Source organism: Oryzias latipes, chromosome 22, assembly GCF_053564925.1.
Source record: "Oryzias latipes strain Hd-rR chromosome 22, Olatipes_Hd-rR_3.1".
Lineage (NCBI taxonomy): Eukaryota > Metazoa > Chordata > Actinopteri > Beloniformes > Adrianichthyidae > Oryzias > Oryzias latipes.
The window spans coordinates 540,616-562,006 of record NC_136258.1 but is presented as its reverse complement, the minus strand read 5'-3'; the positions used below and the strand labels follow the sequence as shown (position 1 = coordinate 562,006).

The 21,391-nt window shown below is 42.3% G+C and overlaps 1 protein-coding gene and 1 long non-coding RNA gene across 3 annotated transcripts in view; both read left to right on the top strand.

Moving 5' to 3' along the window:
• The window catches only part of pdss2 (prenyl (decaprenyl) diphosphate synthase, subunit 2), a 93,130-nt gene that overhangs the window by 31,388 nt on the left and 40,351 nt on the right, over positions 1 to 21,391 (top strand). The window contains exons 2-3 of one of the 2 annotated variants that reach the window (XM_023951525.2): positions 16,347 to 16,481; positions 17,777 to 17,902. In XM_023951525.2, the coding sequence (XP_023807293.1) occupies positions 16,347 to 16,481; positions 17,777 to 17,902 (261 nt within the window). The remainder of the gene's footprint in view (positions 1 to 16,346; positions 16,482 to 17,776; positions 17,903 to 21,391) is intronic. The other variant, XM_023951526.2, reaches the window with a different exon arrangement.
• LOC144988981 (uncharacterized) lies at positions 5,282 to 7,051 on the top strand. The gene is made up of 4 exons (XR_013653098.1): positions 5,282 to 5,415; positions 5,787 to 5,976; positions 6,056 to 6,185; positions 6,361 to 7,051. It is a non-coding gene; the product is annotated as an uncharacterized LOC144988981 (long non-coding RNA).

The following is a 21,391-nucleotide window of genomic DNA, read 5'->3' as shown; positions in this document are numbered from 1 at the left end:
CGGGGTCTACCTGTGTGTGTGTGTGTGTGTGTGTGTGTGCGTTCGTTGAACGTTCACCCTCTGAGTCTTCCTGCCTGTGCCTTTCGGTTCGTGCGGTAACCGTTCTGACATACAGGATTAATAAAGAGCTGTTTGACAACCGCCCGCCTAAGGAGCTTCTTTGCAGCCATTAAAATATATTTATTAAAAAAGTCAGCGAGAGAGAAGCCCGGCCCAAACCGACCCGAACGTAATGATTGTCATTTAGTGCCCGACCCGACCCGAAATTTTATATATAAAAATGAAACGCCCCTCTCACTCTCCGCAGGTGGTTTCTCCTCCAAGCTCGGGTCTTCTACCAGAGGCCTGGGAGCTTGAGGGTCCTGCGCAGTATCTTAGCTGTTCCTAGCACTGCGCTTTTCTGGACTGAGAGGTCTGAGGTCTTTCCAGGTATCTGTTGTAGCCACTCCTCCAGCTTGAGGGTTACTGCCCCGAGTGCTCCAATTACCACAGGCACCACTGTCACCTTCACTTTCCATGCTTTCTCCAGTTATTCTCTGAGTCCCTGGTATTTCTCCAGTTTCTCATGTTCCTTCTTCCTGATGTTCCCATCGCTTGGCACTGCCACATCCACCACAACGGCTTTCCTCTGTTCTTTATCCACCACTACAATGTCTGGTTGGCTCACCATTATCATCCTATCAGTCTGGATCTGGAAGTCCCACAGGATCTTTGCCCTCTCATTCTCTACCACCTTCAGAGGTGTTTCCCATTTCGACCTTGGGGTTTCCAGTTCATATTCTGCACACATGTTCCTGTATATTATTCCAGCCACTTGATTGTGGCGCTCCATGTATGCTTTACCTGCCAGCATCTTACATTCTGCAGTTATGTGCTGGATTGTTTCAGGCGCCTCTTTGCACAGCCTACACCTTGGGTCTTGTCTGGTGTGGTAGATCTGAGCCTCTATCGCTCTGGTGCTCAGGGCTTGTTCCTGAGCTGCCAAGATGAGTGCTTCAGTGCTGTCCTGTAGGCCAGCCCTTTCTAGCCATTGTTAGGACTTCTTGATATCAGCCACTTCAGTTATGGTCCGGTGGTACATCCCATGCAGGGGTTTGTCCTCCCATGAGGATCTGTCCTCCAGCACTGTATCCTCTGCTCTCCATTGCCTGAGACATTCACTGAGCACACTGTCATTTGGGGCCTTGAGCTTGATGTACTCATGCATCTTGGATGTCTCATCCTGGATAGTGGCTTCTACGCTCACTAGTCCTCGGCCTCCTTCCTTGCGGCTAGCATACAGTCTCAGGGTGCTGGATTTGGGATGGAACCCTCCATGCATGGTGAGAATCTTTCGTGTTTTAACATCCGTGGTCTGTATCTCTTCCTTTGGCCATTTTATTGTTCCTGCAGGGTATCTGATAACTGGCAGTGCGTAGCTGTTTATTGCCCGGGTCTTATTTTTGCCATTGAGCTGACTTCTCAGGACTTGTCTTACTCGTTGGAGGTATTTAGCTGTTGCAGCTTTCCTTGTTGCCTGCTCCAGGTTGCCAATTGCCTGCGGAATTCCAAGGTGCTTGAAACTGTCCTCGATGTCTGCTATTGTTCCTTCTGTGAGTGAGATCCCTCCGATGTGGACTACCTTGCCTCTCTCTGTCACCATCCGGCTACATTTCTTGAGCCCAAATGACATCCCAATGTCAGTACTTTAGATCCTGGTGGTGTGGATCAGGGAGTCAATGTCACACTCGCTGTTGGCCCCATTTCTGAGTCGGTATCCATAGCCAGTCTTGTTGATTATTTGGCTGAGACCTCAGACCTATGCAGAACAGCAGTGGGGACAGAGCGTCACCTTGGTATATCCCACATTTGATGGACACTTGTGCAAGTGGCTTCCCATTGGCTTCAAGGGTGGTTATCCACAGCTTCATTGAGTTTCCTATGAAGGCTCTTAGAGTCCTGTTGATGTTGTACAGCTCCAAGCATTCAGTGATCCATGTGTGTGGCATTGAGTCATAGGCCTTCTTGTAATCGATCAAGGCTGTGCACAGGTTGGTGTGTCGTGACTTGCAGTCTTGAGCGACTGTTCAAACACAATCGACAACCTGATCAAGTCTATGCGAAGGAGATGTGTTGCACTGCATGAGACAGAAAATGGCATATTTCAGAGTGGCCTTTATTGTGGTCAGTCTAATTATCATGCTGTCTAATCAGCATCTTGATATGGCACCTGTGAGAAGGAATGTATTATCTCAGCAATAGGAGAAATGCTCACCATCAGATTTCAACAGACGTGAAGAATATTTAAAAGAAATTGTTACATTGTGTAGAAAAGGTTTCTAATCTTTCAGTTCATCTTATGACAAGTAAGAGCAAAAACCTTTTTGCCTTTAGATTTTGTTCAGTGTATTCAAAGAGAACTTGTGTTTAGTTGTTACAATAATGATTCATTGATTTGGTCTAAATATCAATATGACTGCCCGAGAGGTCATATGTGCATTAATTCCAAAAGCAGCGTTTGTTTCTGGCATTCTGCTCTGCGGCTAGCTGGCAGTAGGCGTGGTGACCTGTTCACAAACCTTTAAAATGACAGCGGCCCTTTTTTCTTGATGCCTCTCTGCTTCACCTCCTCTCCATCTCTCCTCTTCCACATCATCTTTCTGCTCCCACCCCTTTGCAGAGGGGGCGGATGTGATTGATTGATGTATTCTGGCAGGCACAGTGACATAAATATTAATCAATATGCCATCTTCATGGCGCTGGCATACCTGGACTTCCCAACGGCACAGAAGGTTCAGAGCTTTTTTTGCTCGCCTGTTTGCTGCAGGACATTTTTTTTCGTTTTGAGTAAAATTTTACAGAGGCTGTAAACATTTCTCCTAAGCTGAAATGAAAAATAGCTGGACATAATTTCAACTGTATTATAAATTACATCTGATTTAAATGACAGGTTTGATAGTTTCAATATTTTTATTTGGGAGGGGGGCATTCAACCTGTTTTCCTGTTGAGGATCAGAATCTTCTGAATCTTAATCACTTCTCCTATTTATGCTCTATCCTTCACCACTTCCACTCCCCCTTCTGCCATAAGGGGGTGGGGGGTGGGGTTAAAGAGGATGGGGGTTTGGGGTTGGATGTTGCGGCTCGTGTCTGGGCATGGAGCAAAGGGGGTGTTATCGCTTGGAGCTCCTAACTGGAGAGTGATTCATAGCACAAGCGGCTCCCATGGGACAGGATTAGAGGTGCTCTGTGTAACTGCTCCCCAGAGAGGGTAAAAAGATACTTAATCTGCCCCCCATCAGCTACCACTGGGATCTGTTTGTGTGCCTCTGTGATTGTGTCACAAAGCTATAGGCAAAGGCAGAATGAATATTCACCTTCCCTCACCCCACCAGCCAAAAACAATAACAGTCCTTTAGCTAAACTTGGCAAAAACCATCCGGTTAAAATCTGTAGGCCACAGACTATAGTTTGACCAATTCATTCTTCTGCAGCATCTACCACTTCTCTACTCGTTTTTGAAGCAAATTATCATGTAAACTATTTAAACATTGACATCAAAATAAAATATATAAGAAGGAAAATTTAAACATGCATTCCTCCAGTATGTTTCTTAGGATTTCCGGCTGAATTGTTTGATCACAGAATTCATAAAATGTCCAAAGATTCATAATGGTTTATTCTTTTCAAAACAAACAGACAACAACCAAAGGGACATCACCAGTGAAAAATGTCTGTTTGTTTTCTATTTAATTCATTTTTAGTGCAATGACTGGCTCTAGGTTTTAAACTATTATTCCTAAATGTAACTTTTGGAAAATCTTAAACTTGCCATTTTTAAGTTTAACTTGGTTTTTCAGGATGACTTATTAAAACATAAATGTTCCATATTACATTTATCCAAATTTTCTTACAAGTAGGGTGGATAAATCGGATTATATCGACAATTTGAATTTGTTGTTTAGACTTTGTGGGAAAATCTGGATTTTATTTTCACAGGTCTCTGATTTCTTGGGCTTCTGTTGTTCAGGGTAAGGTCAGCTCACCCATCTCTCGCAAAGCACAGATGTGACAAAAGGAGCAAGCTTCTTCTGCAAGGCAGAGGGGGAAAAAAAATCTTGTTCCACACATTGTCTGTAAGCCATGATTCGTCAGTCCGACAACCATTATCTCCAATCAGGAGTGAGCAAGTTAGAAGGCCACACCCCTACCACTGGACATGTGCTCGAAAGAATCAATCAACCGCTTCAAACGTTTGACATGAGGCCACATACTTTTATTGAGGCATCTGACTGGTCAGTTTATAACTTGAATAACTTGCACTACAGCTAAAATATAATGGAAAAAAAATTGGAAGAACGGTTATTCTGACTAACATAATGACTGAGTAAAAGCTGTTTATGACACGTTCAGCTTGTTTTGTTTTTGGTTTTCGTGTTTGATCCTGTGCAGGTCTGCTGTGTCTTCTTGCTGTTCAGCCCACTCACCTGTGCTTCCTGCTGGAGTCCACTGCTGCACCTTCTTAGTGATTGAGTTTTCTGCCTATTTAAGTCTCCTTGTTTTATGTCTCTGTGTTGGAGCGTTTTGTGTGCTGTCTTGTTTTCATTTGGTGTTGCAGACGCTGGTTCTTTTTTTTTTTTTAATCAGTCTTCAACTTGCCCTTTTTGCATCAAAGTCTTATTCTGCATCTGGGTTCTTGAGCTCCAAACCGTAACAGTTTATTATGAGGTGCCGTGTAGGACATTATTCAGAATTAGCATTCACATACACATGTGAAATCTCTCACACACACTAGTGAAATGCTTGTATACATACAACTGAAAATGTATTCATTCACATACACATGTGAAATCTCTCACATACACATGTGAAATCTCTCACATACACATGTGAAATCTCTCACATACACATGTGAAATGCTCTCACACACACTACTGAAAATGCTCTCACATACACATGTGAAATGCTCTCACACACACTACTGAAATCCTCTCACACACGCTACTGAAATCCTCTCACACACACTACTGAAATCCTCTCACACACACTACTGAAATCCTCTCACACACACTACTGAAATCCTCTCACACACACTACTGAAATCCTCTCACACACACTACTGAAATCCTCTCACACACACTACTGAAATCCTCTCACACACACTACTGAAATCCTCTCACATACACATGTGAAAATCCTCTCACATACACATGTGAAAATCCTCTCACATACACATGTGAAAATCCTCTCACATACACATGTGAAAATGCTCTCACATACACTATCCAAAATGCTCTCACACACACTACTGAAATTTTCGACAGAAACGGAAGGCATTTCAGTAGAAACGGAAGTTGGCTGATTATCGCGAGATAATCATTCGTCTGAATCATTCGAAAATGGCAGCCGGTTGCGCAAGGAAAACCACCGAAACGTGTAAGTATATTAAAAAATATCCAGTATCTGTTGTAAAATATATTTGTAAATACTTAGGATGATGTGTTTAATATGTTATATTCCTCAATCAACAACCTAGATTGTTTTGAAGCTCATCAATTTCAGTAATGCTAAAGCTAACGCTAACGCGAATTAGCGCCGAAGGCTAAAAACAAACGCTAGATATTACATCAAAAAGCAGTGACTTCTAACCGTAGTCACAAGTTATTAACACATGTTTTAAATGTGTTCATATATGTAGGGACAGACGAGGATGAAGAAAATCCGATCCATTTGCGGATGGAGAAAGACAGCCTGTTTGTTTTCAAGCTAGCTCGTGCCAGATGGGAACAATAATCCTGGTCTTCTAGAGTCATGTGTGTCACAGTTGGAGCTGAAAGGAAAGCAAAGATTTGTCCTTGCAGACAGACGTGACTCTGCTCGTCCTGCATGTTCCTGGTGTTGTCCTGCTGTGGCTCAACATCTGTGGCTAAGCAGTCGCCTTTGCTGATGCACAGAATGTGCAGAATTGAACTGCAGGCAATGATTTTCATTGCAAAGGTTGGTTTTACTTCCAGTGCCCCCAGAAATATTGCTCTCCTCCTCATCTTTATCATGCCAAATGCTCTCTTCACAACAGAGCGTGTTCTGGAGTGGTTCTGGTTGTAACTGCCTCAATGGCATTCCTCATGGGTTCCCTGTAGGGTGTCAGCAGCATGATGGGATGTGCAATGCAGGGATACCCACCATCACCCAAAAGGATCCTTCAGGTGGGTTTGTTTGATTTACATAAATTGGGCTTTTACGTAGAACCTGTGAATCATGGATTGATCCTGGATTCTCAACAAAAATATCTATAAATTTGGCATTAGAGTCACATACAGCATGCATTTTAATGGAATAAAAAAGCTTCCTGTTAAAATAACAAGCTGCATTTTCTTTTAGGGCCTTTATTCTTATGTGGCAGCCATCAATGCTCCTTGTGACCCTTTGGAAGGAGAAAGACCAAGCGAGCTGCTAAAATCCAGAGGCGACTTATGGTAGTTCATTCCCACTGGGAAGCTGGGTGACCCTGCTCATCAGCTGGAGGATGCGGTCTGCCGTCCTGTGGACAACATCGCTCACGGTGGACCGTGTCATGTCAAAGACTCTGGCTACCACACTGTAAGATGTGCCACACGCCAGCCAGAAAAGAAACACCAGGACGTCAGTCTCCTGTGACCCCCCAGAGTGTGAGGAACCCGAAGCTGATGCTTCAGGACCATCGACCCAGATGCTCGATGGTCCTGCGGGTCAACCGAAAATCCAGTCTTGTGTCGGACTGACCGTCAGCGTAAAGGGCCAGGACAGACACCTTTGTGTTGGTAAAGCAGTAGAGACGTGGAAGACCCTGGAAAATGCAACATTAATTATTTCATTGAGGAAATTAAATCACATTTTTTTAATGTTTCTATTTATTTTGATGTCTTACATTTTAGATTATGAAGTATTTATTAATTCTGGAAAATCTCGTGGTTTTTATTTGGCTGGGTTTTTGGATTTTCATTTAAACTTTTAAAAATGAAAGTTTTTGTTTTGTTTTTGTTTAAAACAAGTGATATGGTTTGACTCTGAATAAAAAATTCTAAACTTTGAACTCACAAGTGTTTCATGTAATTGGACTACACAACTCACTTGAAAAAGAATGTTAAACTCTTACCCAGCAGACTGTGTAACCTTGAGCATGATTAGTAACAAAGTTTAAGTTAAAGTTTAGGTTTAACTAAAAAAAAAGCTTTAAGTTTAACTCACAAGTTATTCTGTCTGGTCAGGGCATCCAGAGGAAATCTTCTGAGATGTCTGCTTCTCCTTGCCGTCCTGTGATGCTGCATATCTGCTCGTTTTCAGTTTGATCTCACGAAAAACGGTTGAATTATTGCCAGGAACGCGGACAGATTCATTTTCAAAGCCATTTTCAGTAAGGTGTAAGAAAACTACAGAAAAAAATGCCTCCTTGCAAGAGCCCGTTAATCGTTCAGTGGCACAAAAACAAAATAAATATTGGCATGAAAAAATAACTTGGGGGTTTATTTATGAACAAATACATTAAATCAACACCAAAGTGTTTGTAATTTAATTATTTATAAATCAGTCACGTTTTCCATGATCAGAACACAGCAGATTCATAAATAGTCTCTGTAAAATGTTCATATTTATTATGTTTTTACTCTGACAAATAAGTGTCATTCTCCGCGTTAAATAGGAGTAGTTCGCCTCCAGACCAGGTGGTGGCGGTAATGCGCCACTTTGTTTCCGTGTCAAGCGCGTTATGAACAACACCCAAAAGAAAAAAGTACTGAGCACGGGTGTCTGAATTGCTTTTAAATTCAGAGAACTATATAAACTATATAGTTCTGCACTATATAGGGTTTTAGTAGTTAGGGATCAGGGCAGGAATTCGGACACAGGTTCATTTCCACTGAAATGCCTTCGGTCGAGCAACTTCGTTTCTAACAATAAAGTAAAAAAAAAAATGTTGTTTCTACTGAAATGCCTTCCGTTTTTATTGAAATTTTCACATGTGTATGTGAGAGGATTTTGGATAGTGTGTGTGAGAGCATTTTCACATGTGTATGTGAGAGCATTTTCACATGTGTATGTGAGAGCATTTTCAGTAGTGTGTGTGAGAGCATTTTCAGTAGTGTGTGTGAGAGCATTTTCAGTAGTGTGTGTGAGAGCATTTCACATGTGTATGTGAGAGCATTTTCAGTAGTGTGTGTGAGAGCATTTTCAGTAGTGTGTGTGAGAGCATTTTCAGTAGTGTGTGTGAGAGCATTTTCACATGTGTATGTGAGAGCATTTTCAGTAGTGTGTGTGAGAGCATTTTCATTAGTGTATGTGAGAGCATTTTCAGTAGTGTGTGTGAGAGCATTTCACATGTGTATGTGAGAGCATTTTCAGTAGTGTGTGTGAGAGCATTTCACATGTGTATGTGAGAGATTTCACATGTGTATGTGAGAGATTTCACATGTGTATGTGAATGAATACATTTTCAGTTGTATGTATACAAGCATTTCACTAGTGTGTGTGAGAGATTTCACATGTGTATGTGAATGCTAATTCTGAATAATGTCCTACACGGCACCTCATAGTTTATTTCCCAGTTCCCAGTTGGGAACAGCGGGAACTTGCTATTTGGAATGCGAGAGGGGAGAGGCTGCTCAGAACACTTCTCATTTACTGTAATGGTTCCACAACAGACACAAGCGCATGCGCCCCCCCCCCCCCCCCCCCCCCATAACTTCTGCCAATCACCTCTATACAGTGTTAGGCTGATGAAGCAGTGGAAAATGCGACAATTTTTAAAAGGATCCCAACTGAAATGGAGGATAAAGCTGTATTAGTTACAACAGCGACAGAAAGTTTACTAAGTGAATATTTGGAGATAGTGTTGTTGTGACACACTGACACTTATGAGCTGCGATGCTTTGAGTTCTGTGTCTCCCCCATACAGTGGTGGACAAAATTGTTGGTACACCTCAGTTAAAGAAAGAACTGTTCAAAAGTTCAAAAGAACCGTTCAAAAGTAACAATAAATTAAGATTTATTGAAAATTAAATAATCAAAATCAGCCATTACTTTTGAGTTGTTGATTATCAGTATCATTTAAAAAAACAAACTAATGAAATAGGTCTGGACAAAAATGATGGTACTTCCATAAAAGACTGAGAACTAATTGCCCAGGGGGTCACGATGAACTCAGGTATGTCCTTTAATTCAGGGGTCCCCAACCTTTTTAGCGCCATGGCCCGGTATGAGGTCACACAAAGTTTTCAGGAACCGGTCTTTAAGATGTTGGCGGAGGATTACTGTAGCAACGCCACGCAAAAAGGAGGAACATATACGTGACAACACAATTCCCGAGCTTTAATTTTGACACGCATGGATAGAACATCGCGCAGGAGTCATCATCCTCTCCCCTTCCCACACTCATGGTGCAAAAAAGAAGTACTTTCTATTAAATCTAGCTTTTTTTTTTTGGAAGTTGAAGGCTCCTCTTCTGTCTCCTGGCTTGATCGTTTCCCCCTTGGCAAAGAAACTTTCCAAAGACGTTTGTTTTTTACTCATTTTGCTAGTTCCTGGGTTTTGTTTTACCGGTAACCTATGACGTGACCCAGAAGAGCGCCTTGGCCTGCTTCAAGAGTGACATTGACGGATGGAACAGAGAATCGGGCAATTTTTCAAAATAAAACACCTTTCAGATTCCAATAGAAATAAACCGGAAGTAAAGTATGTTATTTATTTTTTCTGTGCGGCCCGGTACCAAATGACCCACGGGGGTTGGGGACCACTGCTTTAATTGACATCAATGCTGTTTTCAAACCCATAATGAGTCAGTCTGCCTATTTAAAGGGAGACAAATAGTCATGTTGCTGTTTGGTATAAAGGTGTGTACCAAACTGAACATGGACAACAGAAAGCCAAGGAAAGAATTGTCCCAATTGTCCCGTTAGAAACAAAATTATAGATAAACATGGTAAAGGTAAAGGCTATAAAACCATCACTAAGCAGCTTGGAGTTCCTGTGACCACAGTGTCACATATTATTCAGAAGTTTAAGACCCACAGGACAGTAGCCAACCTCCCTGGACGATGGAAGAGGAAAATTGATGACAAATTGAGGAGACGGATAGTTCAAACTGTATCCAAAGAGCCCAGAACAACCTCCAAAGACATTAAAGGAGAACTCCTAGATCAAGGTACATCAGTGTCAGATCGCACCATTCCTGGTTGTTTGAGCCAGAGTGGACTTCATGGGAGACGACCAAGGAGGACACCACTGTTGAAAGGAAATACTAAAAAAGCCAGACTGGAATTTGCACAAATGCATGTTGACAAGCCACAAAGCTTCTGGGAAAATGTCCTTTGGACAGATGAGACCAAACTGGAGCTTTTGGTGAGGCACATCAGCTCTATGTTGGTAGACTCAAAAATGAAGCATCCAACCAAAAGAACACTGTCCCTACTGTGAAACATGGAGGAGGCTCAGTTCTGTTTTGGGGCTGCTTTGCTGCATCTGCCACAGGGTGTCTTGAAGTTGTGCAAGGTCAAATGAAATCTCTAGATTATCAAGGCATTTGGATAGAAATGTGCTGCCTAGTGTCAGAAAGCTTGGTGTCAGTCGCAGGTCATGGGTCTTCCTGTTGGAAGGCCACTTCAGAATAGTCCAACGCTTTTCTCTCAGCCATTCTTGGGGGTTTCTGGCTGTGTGTTCTGGATCGTTGTCCAACAGGACAACGATCCAGAAGAGAAAAGCGTTGGACTATTCTGAAGTGGCCTTCTATGAGCCAAGATATATGCTCCACCAACTGAGTACTCCCATGTTTTGCTTGATAAAAAATATTTCTTGAAAGACAGATTCACACCCTGTAGTGATTTACCTCAGCATGTGAGACTGATGAGCTGCAGTCACAACCACTCTTGGGAATGATTTGGTTTTGGTTGTTTAACCTCCCAATCCAACCCCTAAAGCAGGGAGGCATTGGGTCTCATTTTTAGAGTCTTTGGCACTCAACTGTGGAATTGAACTCATAACCTTCCAGTCTCAGGGCAGACACTACCACAAGGCCACAGAGCTGGTCAGAAAATGCTTCAAATTAGTTTGTAAAAAGATTACAGACTCACATTTTCAAATACAGTGCATTACAAATTATTATGCAAATTATGTTTTTCTAAATACTCTATACAAATGACAGTCAACGTCATTTTCAAGTCACTAATCGTTAGTTTATATTAAATGTTATTGAACAAACCTCGTATAGTTTTTTTTAAAATAAAAACCTTAAAATCTACTGTTCCACAATATTACACACAACAGAGATCCAGAACATTTATAAATTATAAAGAACTGAAATTGTTGAATTTGCTGCAATAGGAGGTCATATTGTCTGAAATCAAAAGCTATTTCAATGAAAAAAATCTTCATAGGTCAAGTTACATTTTAACATAGGACCCCTTATTTTGGTGCAACTTCAGAGTTTTTGCACCCATTAAACTTTTTTCTGCTGGAATTTCTTAACATTATGTCAGAATGGCCTCCCAGGGCTGCTGTTTGGATGTGAACTGCCTCCCACGCAGATAGATATTTTGTTTGAGGATGCTCCAAAGGTTCTCAGTAGGGTTAAGATCAGGGAAGGATATGGGCCACATCAACAGTTTTCATTTTCTCATTTTCTCCCCTTATCAGCCAACAATGCAGCGGTATTCCATGCAGCATGAAACAGCATGAAGATGATTTGGTTACAAAAAGTATGGTTCTTTCTTTTGTACAATAGAAGAAAGCAGTAAGTCAGAAACTCTACATACTCTTCAGAGGTCATTTTCACACCTTCAGGGACTCTAAAGGGGGCGACCAGCTCTCTTCCCATGATTCGGGCCCAAAACATGACTCCGCCAAACCCTTGCTGATGTCTGGACTGGAAACGTCGCCCGGCCAAACAGGTGCTGGGGGACCAGAGCACCCTGATTGAACAAGACAGAAATGGACTAGATGTGAGACAAGGTTCTAATGGAATGCATCTACTCAAGCAACCCCACCCAGAGAGGTTACATGCAGTGAATGTGGAATGAATGGATGCTTCGAAACCCATAATCAAGGCTAACTGCCAAGCAACTGGTAGCCCAGTGCTCTAACATCCACAAACGGCAACTCCTATCACAACTTGAGATTGAAGCGGTACAACACAATTGTAATACCACAGGACAGCAAGAACACCAGGTCAGAGAGCAGGCTATACCACACGCCCACTCTGAGCCATGGTACACAGCCCCAACAACCACAGATACGCTGAGCAAGGCAGCAACTGACCTGTAAGACAAGATCATGTTTCGGATGAACACAAGGCAACCCCGTCACCAGCTACAACGGTTAAGTGATGTACCGCCTGAAAGTCTCCTGGAAGCTGAGAATGAAGCATTGAAGGCAATTCCTACCACAACCATCACAGAAACCAATGAACTGGTTTACACTTTAGCAGCAGTGATCCTTGAGATGCTTGGCTACAAGAGCAACCATGGAAGAAAACAGTATCCATGATGGAAGCTATGGTTAGCGGCCAAAATCAAGGCAACTCGGAGGGATGTGAGTCAGCTGACAGAGGCTCAAAGAGGTACAATGAGAAAGCAAGTACCTAAGAGATACAGCCAGATGCCCATACCTGAAGCACTGGAAACTGCCAAACAAAGGCTCCTAGCCTTGAGCAGCCGCCTAAAGAGGTACACAAGAGACAACAAAGCCAGACGGATAATCAGGCAGTTCGCATCTCAACCTGCAAAAGTGTACGCTCAGTGGCAGGGTCAAAAACAGCCGATCAGACCCACCAAGGCTAGAAACTGAACAGTACTGGAAAAGTATATGGGAGGAAGAGACAGCACATAACAGCAATGCCCAGTGGCTGGTCTCTTTGAGAAAGGAACATAGCAACCTCCCTGAACAGAATCCAGTAACCATCACATTGGCAGAAATCCGAGAAAGAGTCTCTGGTATGAAGAACTGGACAGCACCGGGCCCTGACATGATGACCTACTGGCTAAAGAAACTCACCGCACTCCAGGAGCGCCTGGCAGCACAAATGAACCAGCTGCTAAGAGATGGGACTCACCCAGAATGGCTAACGGAAGGGCGAACGATCCTGATCCAGAAGGATCCCTCAAAGGGTGCAGTCCCATCCAACTACCGGCCAATAACCTGCCTCTCCACAAAATGGAAGCTCATGTCAGGCATCACTGCAACCAAGATAAATAGGCACATGGATCAATACATGAGCAACACACAGAAGGGCATTAGTAGACTCCAGAGGAGCCAAATACTAATTTTCGGTTGACAGAACAGTCGCTCAAGACTGCAAGTCGCGACACACCAACCTGTGCACAGCCTGAATTGATTACAAGAAAGCCTATGACTCAATGCCACACACATGGATCACTGAATGCTTGGAGCTGTACAACATCAACAGAACTCTAAGAGCCTTCATAGGAAATGCGATGAAGCTGTGGAAAACCACCCTTGAGGCCAATGGGAAGCCACTTGCACAAGTATCCATCAAATGTGGGATATACCAAGGTGATGCTCTGTCCCCCACTGCTGTTCTTCATAGGTCTGAGCCCCCTCAGCCAAATAATCACCAAGACTGGCTATGGATTCCGACTCAGAAATGGGGCCAACATCAGTCACCTCCTCTACATGGATGACATCGAGCTATATGCTAAGAGCGAGCGTGACATTGACTCCCTGATCCACACCACCAGGATCTACAGTACTGACATTAGGATGTCATTTGGGCTCAAGAAATGTAGCCGGATGGTGACAGAGAGGCAAGGTATTCCACACAGGAGGGGTCTCACTCCCAGAAGGAACAATGGCAGACATTGAGGACAGTTACAAGTACCTTGGAATTCCGCAGGCAAATGGCAACCTGGAGCGGGGAACAAGGAAAGCTGCAACAGCTAAATACCTCCAACGAATAAGGCAAGTCCTGAGAAGCCAGGTCAATGGCAAGAACAAGACCCGGGCAATAAACAGCTACGCACTGCCAGTCATCAGATACCCTGCAGGAATAATAAGATTGCCAAAGGAAGAGATACAGACCTCGGATGTTAAGATACAAAAGCTCCTCACCATTCATGGAGGGTTCTATCCCAAATCCAGCACCCTGAGACTTTATGCTAGCTGCAAAGAAGGAGGGTGAGGACTAGTGAGCGTGGAAACCACTATCCAGGATGAAACATCCAAGATGCATGAATACATCAAGCTCAAGGCCCCAACTGACAGTGTGCTCAGTGAATGTCTCAGGGAATGGAGAACAGAAGATGCAGTGCTGGAGGACAAATCCTCATGGGAGGACAAACCCCTGCATGGGATGTACCACTGGACCATACCTGACGTGGCTGATATCAAGAAGTCCTACCAATGGCAGAAAGGACTGGCATACAGGACAGCACTGAAGCACTCATCCTGGCAGCTCAGGAACAAGCCCTGAGCACCAGAGCGATAGAGGCTCAGATCTACCACACCAGACAAGACCCAAGTTGTATGCTGTGCAAAGAGGGGCCTGAAACAATCCAGCACATAACTGCAGGGTGTTAGATGCTGGCAGGGAAAGCAGACATGGAGCGCCACAATCAAGTGGCTGGAATAATATACAGGAACATGTGTGCAGAATATGAACTGGAAACCCCAAGTCAAAATGGGAAACACCTCCGAAGGTGGTAGAAAAAGAAAGGGCAAAGATCCTGAGGGACTTCCAGATCCAGACTGATAGGATGATAATGGTGAACCAACCAGACATTGTAGTGGTGGATAAAGAACAGAGGAAAGCCGTTGTGGTTGATGTGGCAGTGCCAAGTGATGGGAACATCAGGAAGAAGGAACATGAGAAACTGGAGAAATACCAGGGACTCAGAGAAGAACTGGAGAAAGCATGGAAAGTGAAGGTGACAGTGGTGCCTGTGGTAATTGGAGCACTCGGGGCAGTAACCCTCAAGCTGGAGGAGTGGCTACAACAGATACCTGGAAAGACCTCAGACCTCTCAGTCCAGAAAAGCGCAGTGCTAGGAACAGCTAAGATACTGCAGGATCCTCAAGCTCCCAGGCCTCTGGTAGAAGACCCGAGCTTGGAGGAGAAACCACCTGCGGACGGGAAGTTTTATATATACATGGTCTGCTTCTTAATGTCCTTCTTAAGTAGCTTTTTCTTTAACTGATCTCACCTGACAAACTAATTATGATAGATGTCTGCGATTGATTGCAGTGATCCAATGAGCCCCAAGACGCAATATCATCAATAAGTTTAATTTAAAAACAAATAATTTTATCTTTTTTGCACCTAAATGCAAATTGTATACTAATTTGAAACACACTGTAAAGATCAGACCAATAGTGACACTTTGGCACTGTATAATTATTTTTAGTCACTTAAAGCCCCGTTCGCTGTCACGCATCTAGGTGTGTGACATTTACTCTCCGCAGTTGACCCATTTCCTGGGCGAGCGGTGAGCCGCAGTCATAGCCACGCTTGGGAAACATTTAGTAAGGGTTAATACGGCGTCACGCATAGCCGTAATCATAACCTTAACCTTCCTCCAGGTTTGTGCGACCCAGAAAAAAGTTCAGCACTGGCTGCGTGTATTTAGAAAATTACGAGCAAATAGACACTTTCTAAAAGGAACTCCTCCTGGTAAGGGGAGGGGGCTGCCCTAAATGTTTTCCTGCTTCAGGCCAGGTCAATGTCATGCCCCCAAGAGTCATATACCCCACTGTGATTGGTTGGTTCGTCAGCTCAGCACACAACGCTGTAAAGTGTAATTCATACAAAACTAGCGGGATGCACTAAACTTTCATATTAAGGCGGGGGCTACAAGTTTGAGACCACCGGCCTACAGTTTTTTTTTTTTACATGTTAACTTTATTATAATTCTCAAATCAGACTGTTTAGGGACAATTTAAATTAATGACTCTCTATTCATAAAGTAATGGATAAAAATCTGCCATGTTGTAGTAATATGCTAATTTTCACATGTATTCCCTAGATAAGAACATAATAAGACAATGGATAAGCCATAAGATCAAATCAAAAGTACATCACATGACACAACAATAGTAGAAGGTCATAATTAATCTTTGACAAATTTTGGATTTTAACTGTTTATCTCATACAGTCTACCTTGACTTCCTGGATCAGCCCTAAATCTTTGGTAGTGCTGTTCGGTTGTTTCTGGATTAGCCAGAATGTATATGAATGTATGTTTGGGTGGGATCAGTTTACATGATTCACATAATCAAGATGGATTTTATACTTAGCCATTTTTTGCCAGTCTAAAGGCTGAAAATAAATAAATGAAGGTATTTTATGTAACAAATGATCAAAGTCTCTTATGTTGAATTTTTTTCCACAGGGGCTTTGTATACGACAGCAAGAACAACCTTCAGATGAGGGGGCTCATCGTCCTGCTCCTGTCAAAGGCTGCAGGCCCTAGCCATGCAGCCGATGATGCTCTGGGTCAGGACATGGTCAGTGGCATCTACCCCAGGTAACTCCGTCCACATGTTTTGAGTTTCAATCACCAAATTTGATCTTGTTTTTAGATTTAATTTAACAATAGCTGTTAACCTATAGACACACCATGCATGTGGTATGAGTTAAAGAGCGCACTGGCCCATGGTGTTTACATTGCGCAAGTAAAGAGGGGCTTCTTCTTTTTCTACTGTTTACTAGCAAATGGAAGTTTTTTTTTTTTCTTACCCATAATTCAAAGTGATGTGCATTTCTCAAATGACAATTCAATTTGGAATTTGATCATGCAATTTTAAAATTCAATTTACAGTTGACAGTTCAATATGCAACTCAGGCTTTCAATATGAATATGAAAGAATTCAATATGAAAAATTATAATTCAATCCTACAAATTTACAAATAAAATTTTAAAAACATTCAAAATCAATTTCATTTCAAGTTGTCAGGGGTTTTTGGTAGCATAATTCAAATGAAAATGCATTTTGCAATTTTCAACTCATTGTTAAATTACGTTGTGCATTTTTTAAAAGCATTTTGCAATTTACAATTCAACATTAAAACATTTCATTTCCTTGCTTGTATTAAAGTGACTTAAAATGTGTTGCATTATAAATTGTTACATTACTTAAATAAAAAAAAAGGTGATCGTTCAAATCTTTTCCGTGATTTTCGTTTGAATATTTTGTAGCTTAATTACAAAAGCAAAGAACTACAAACAGGCTTGTTACTAACAAAATCTGCTCATGAAAACTATAAGACGGGCTGCAATTAAAAGTTGGAAAGCCACAATGTGTTTGTGTCATATATCGGATTTGTTTGTGTTTGTCACGATATCGCCAGTCTGTTTAATTATTCCTACTTTATTCAGAAACTTGCAGAGAAAAACATTGGATGTAGTTCTATTGACCAGTATGAATAGTTTATTTTTGTCGAGTTACAGACAGAGTTTGCCTTCATGAAGCTGCAGAGGTAGGCAGGGACGTTCAATAAAATAGACCAATACACCCCAGACAAACAACAGCATAAAAAATCTCAAAAACATCACAAAGATTCATTATTATTAAAACAAACTCCACAGAAATACCTAATATTGTTATTTTTTCTCAGCCATATCTGGCTGTTGTGATGGCCACATCTGGCTCGCAGACAAATCTTTAATTAATAAAAGAAAAGTTTCATTAGACCGTCCTTCTCGGGCGCAGTAGTAGCGGTGCTTGTAGAAAAAAAATCTGCGCCACTATCAATTTACTATTATCTGTTATAACACAGAGTTTGTACCACCCTAAAACCTTTCAATTGCTGTCCCTGCAGCCACACGCTCCCGTCTTTGGGAAGGAAAAGGAAAAGGAGAGGGGTAGTGGGCGCAGGCAGCGAGGAGAAACGTGCAGATGGTCAAAACTTAGAACACGCTGTCCGTCAAATACCACACACTGCAGTGTGAGTATTGCTGACAATGTTTGGCTCCACGTCTGCATGTCTCACATCTAAAGAACACTAAGACCAACCTACGATCACGTTTAATGGATGGAAGTCTCAACGCTTGCATGAAGCTTAAACTCACCACGTATCAACCAGACTAGACCATCAGCAAAACCATGCAGCACCAGAAGTCACATTAATGGTAAAAAAAATCATAATTTATTAGCAACAGCATAATGTAGCGTCCCTTTCCCGCACTGAGGCACGGAGAGTTGATCTCTTTTAAGGTTCTTTATTCTGGTTACTGCAGGCCGTAACTAGGGATGGGTATCGTCAAGGTTTTAACGGTACTGCTACTCTTACTGATACTGCTCATCGATCTAGTATTTTAACGATACTCTTATCGATACTTTTTGAGGGGAAAAAATCATAAATAACAAATTAAGAACATAAAATGTTTTATTTCCTCATAGGCAACAACATTATTTTTTTAACAAAACATTTTACTTTATACATGATAATGTTACAGTACAAACCTGGAATGCATGTGGATGTGCTAGACCAGGGGTCTGAACCTGAACCTCTCAAAGAGCCATTTGGATCAGTTTCCCACTGAGATGAAAGCACAGGGAGCCGCAACACTAGATGTGTTAGAAAAATGTTTTTGCCGATATATCACGATAGTTCATTTGGCAATACTTGTATTGATTCAAAATGCTGTCAGGATATTTTTTTAATACTTCATTTGATTGTTTGTATTCTTTATAAGCGTGATTTTTCCTTAGATCTTTTGTCCATTTTCAACAACCTTTAATAGACTTTTCTGTCTGTCAAACACTCAGGGTTAAGATGAGTGAGATGATGGAAACAAATTCACTTTGATGCAGCCTCCTTTCTATTTATTATTTATTTCTTTAAATCCATTAAACCCAATAAATTATATTAATTTTATGGATGACAACTTTGTTTTATTAGGAAGCAGCTGTTAGTTTGTTGCGGGTCTGGAATCATAAGTGGTGAGTCTAAGCCCCGCCCCCACCCCTCTACCTGTTCGTTGTTTTCCCCCGCGTGCAACCCCCCCTCCAGCGTGTTCTACACAAACAACGCATCATACGGTCATCTTAGCAGCAAGGTGACAGGATAGTAGGGGCGCCCTGACGCAAATTTAATGAATTTTACGCGGAAATGGGTGGTCTTAGTCTAGGGGGATAAAAGAATTATTTTTTTGGGGCGGCGCTCACGTGTCCTCTACGAGATCGCCACTGACTGTCTTTCCAGAAAAACTTTCCATCCCATAACAGACTGGGGTCGGCATTCACAGCTGCAGACACGCCCCCTCCGGGATACCATCGTCCATCATGATGGGTGAGTGACATCACGATGGAGAGACACCATCGTGATGCCACGCCCCCGGCACGTTGCGAGTCGACACCATAAGCCGCGGTTACATGTGCAAAATATCTTGATGGGATCAACGGTCGGATTCGAATCCAACCGTGTACATGGCACAGAAAAATGTTTTCAGAATATAACAAACGTTCACTAAGGTCACACTTTCGGTTGGAATAAATCATGGGCACATACCGTAAGAGGATACAAGTTCCGCTGAGCGGCAATTTTTTTTTCAAACTCTAATGAATGTAACAATTCAATACAAAACAATAGTAAACAGCGCCGAGCGGCTATATACATTGACATGTCAGCTCGGTAATATACGAGACGATCTTCTAAACGTGCTTTTAATAATGTTACGGTTATTATTAAACACCTGTTCGCTCATCATTTGAATTTTAATCCGCGTGGTCAGTGCTTTTTGTTTTTCTGTTGAAGAACGGAGCCGGAATAAGCAGTATGCTAACACAGGCTAACAACATTAGCTTTGGGTGGCGCTGCATCCTGGCTGCACGTAAACGTGGGAATAACATCAGCCTTTATTTAGTCGGGACACGACTGGAAACACAAATCCACGTGATTGTTTGAATGTTTTCTAAGGACTGAGCGACATTTCTGCTTTGAAGCTCAAACCACTGTGTGTGCTGACGATCCGAGCTGTGCTCAGACACACACTTTTAGACCTGGTTCTGAGTTCGGTAGCTCGTACCCCTAGAGATGCGGGACGGATCAGTCTTAAATCTCCCACACATACCGCTCATGTACCCCCCCCCACCCCCTTTCCCATCAAACACAAAGCTGGAAGTCCGCGCTCCGCTGGTCCACTTGACTAGTAAAGTGCGGGAGCGGACCACTTCTTGTCTATTTTTTTTGTTACTTTTTTTGTTAAAGTCTCTTCCCTCAGTTTATACTGGATCATCGCGGATGATTCATTAGTTGGGAAATAAAATAAAGTAATAAAGTAAAATAACGAATAGCAATTATTTAAGAACGAGGGGACATCGCCCAACCCTATTGCATGGCATCATGTTTTATCTGACCCAAGATTGAAGCTAAGAATGCAGTCTGTCAGACCTCTTCAATCTTGTTCCAAGCTTTTTCTTTCACAGTTTTATTCTGGATATATGAATGACTTAGCCTCATATAGTTTTGGCCAGACACAAACCGCAGTTATTAGTTTCTCCTCTAAGATTAATTTTCAAACAGTTGGTACTTCCACAGACTTAAAGGGGACGCCATCCAAACAAGACTAACAAATCTGAGTCCCTGATTGGTCAAAGTGCGACCTGGTTCATCTTTTAACTCATGTTCAATAGCCGCATGCTTTGCACGTAGAGCCCGGAAACAGTCCTAGAAACCTGTGTTGCGACACGTGACCATGAGAGTTTTCAATGCAGAAGCCTAAAAAGCACATTTGTAGCTTTATGGTGTCTGTTTAACCATGAGTGGTGGACTGAACACATGGTAGCTATATTAATGACTAGCATGAAGAAGATGCATAACTTTTTGAATAGTTTTTCATCATTTTAATCAATGCTTCGCATCTGCAGGTTCTTTTATTTCACAGAATACAGCTGTGAAATGCAGCTGCATTCTTCTTTTTTTCCAAATACCTATGTGTTTGCTGTTTTGGAGGAAAAAGCAATTCATGTTCATTGAAAATCCTGAATTGCGTGACAGGAAGTCCGAGACAGATGAGTCTTTTCTGTTTTTTTTTTTACCTGCTACTTCCCTGGTGAGGCAGAAGTAGGGAAATCAGATCCACTTGTCTGGTAATTTTGTTTTGTCCTCTGTGGTTTGTGTCTGCCATATTTTCTGTGATTATAGCAGCCCATCATCACATGAATATCAGACTATTTCAAATTTAAGTCCTGTAATTGAAACGTCGACATGATCTGACATCTTCCAAATCTGCTTTTTTGGGATATAAGGTGTTTGAGCTCCAATATCACGCTCCGATCTGCTCCGACTTCCTCGTACAATGTCAGCTGCCAGCGTACAGCTCAGCACAGGGATGTGGGTGTGCTCCAAATGCTTTCCAGAAGTGTTGTGCTTGGCGCTGATTTGTGCTGCATGTCTGAAAGAGCTCTTTTCTTAGTGCAAGCTGGCACAAGA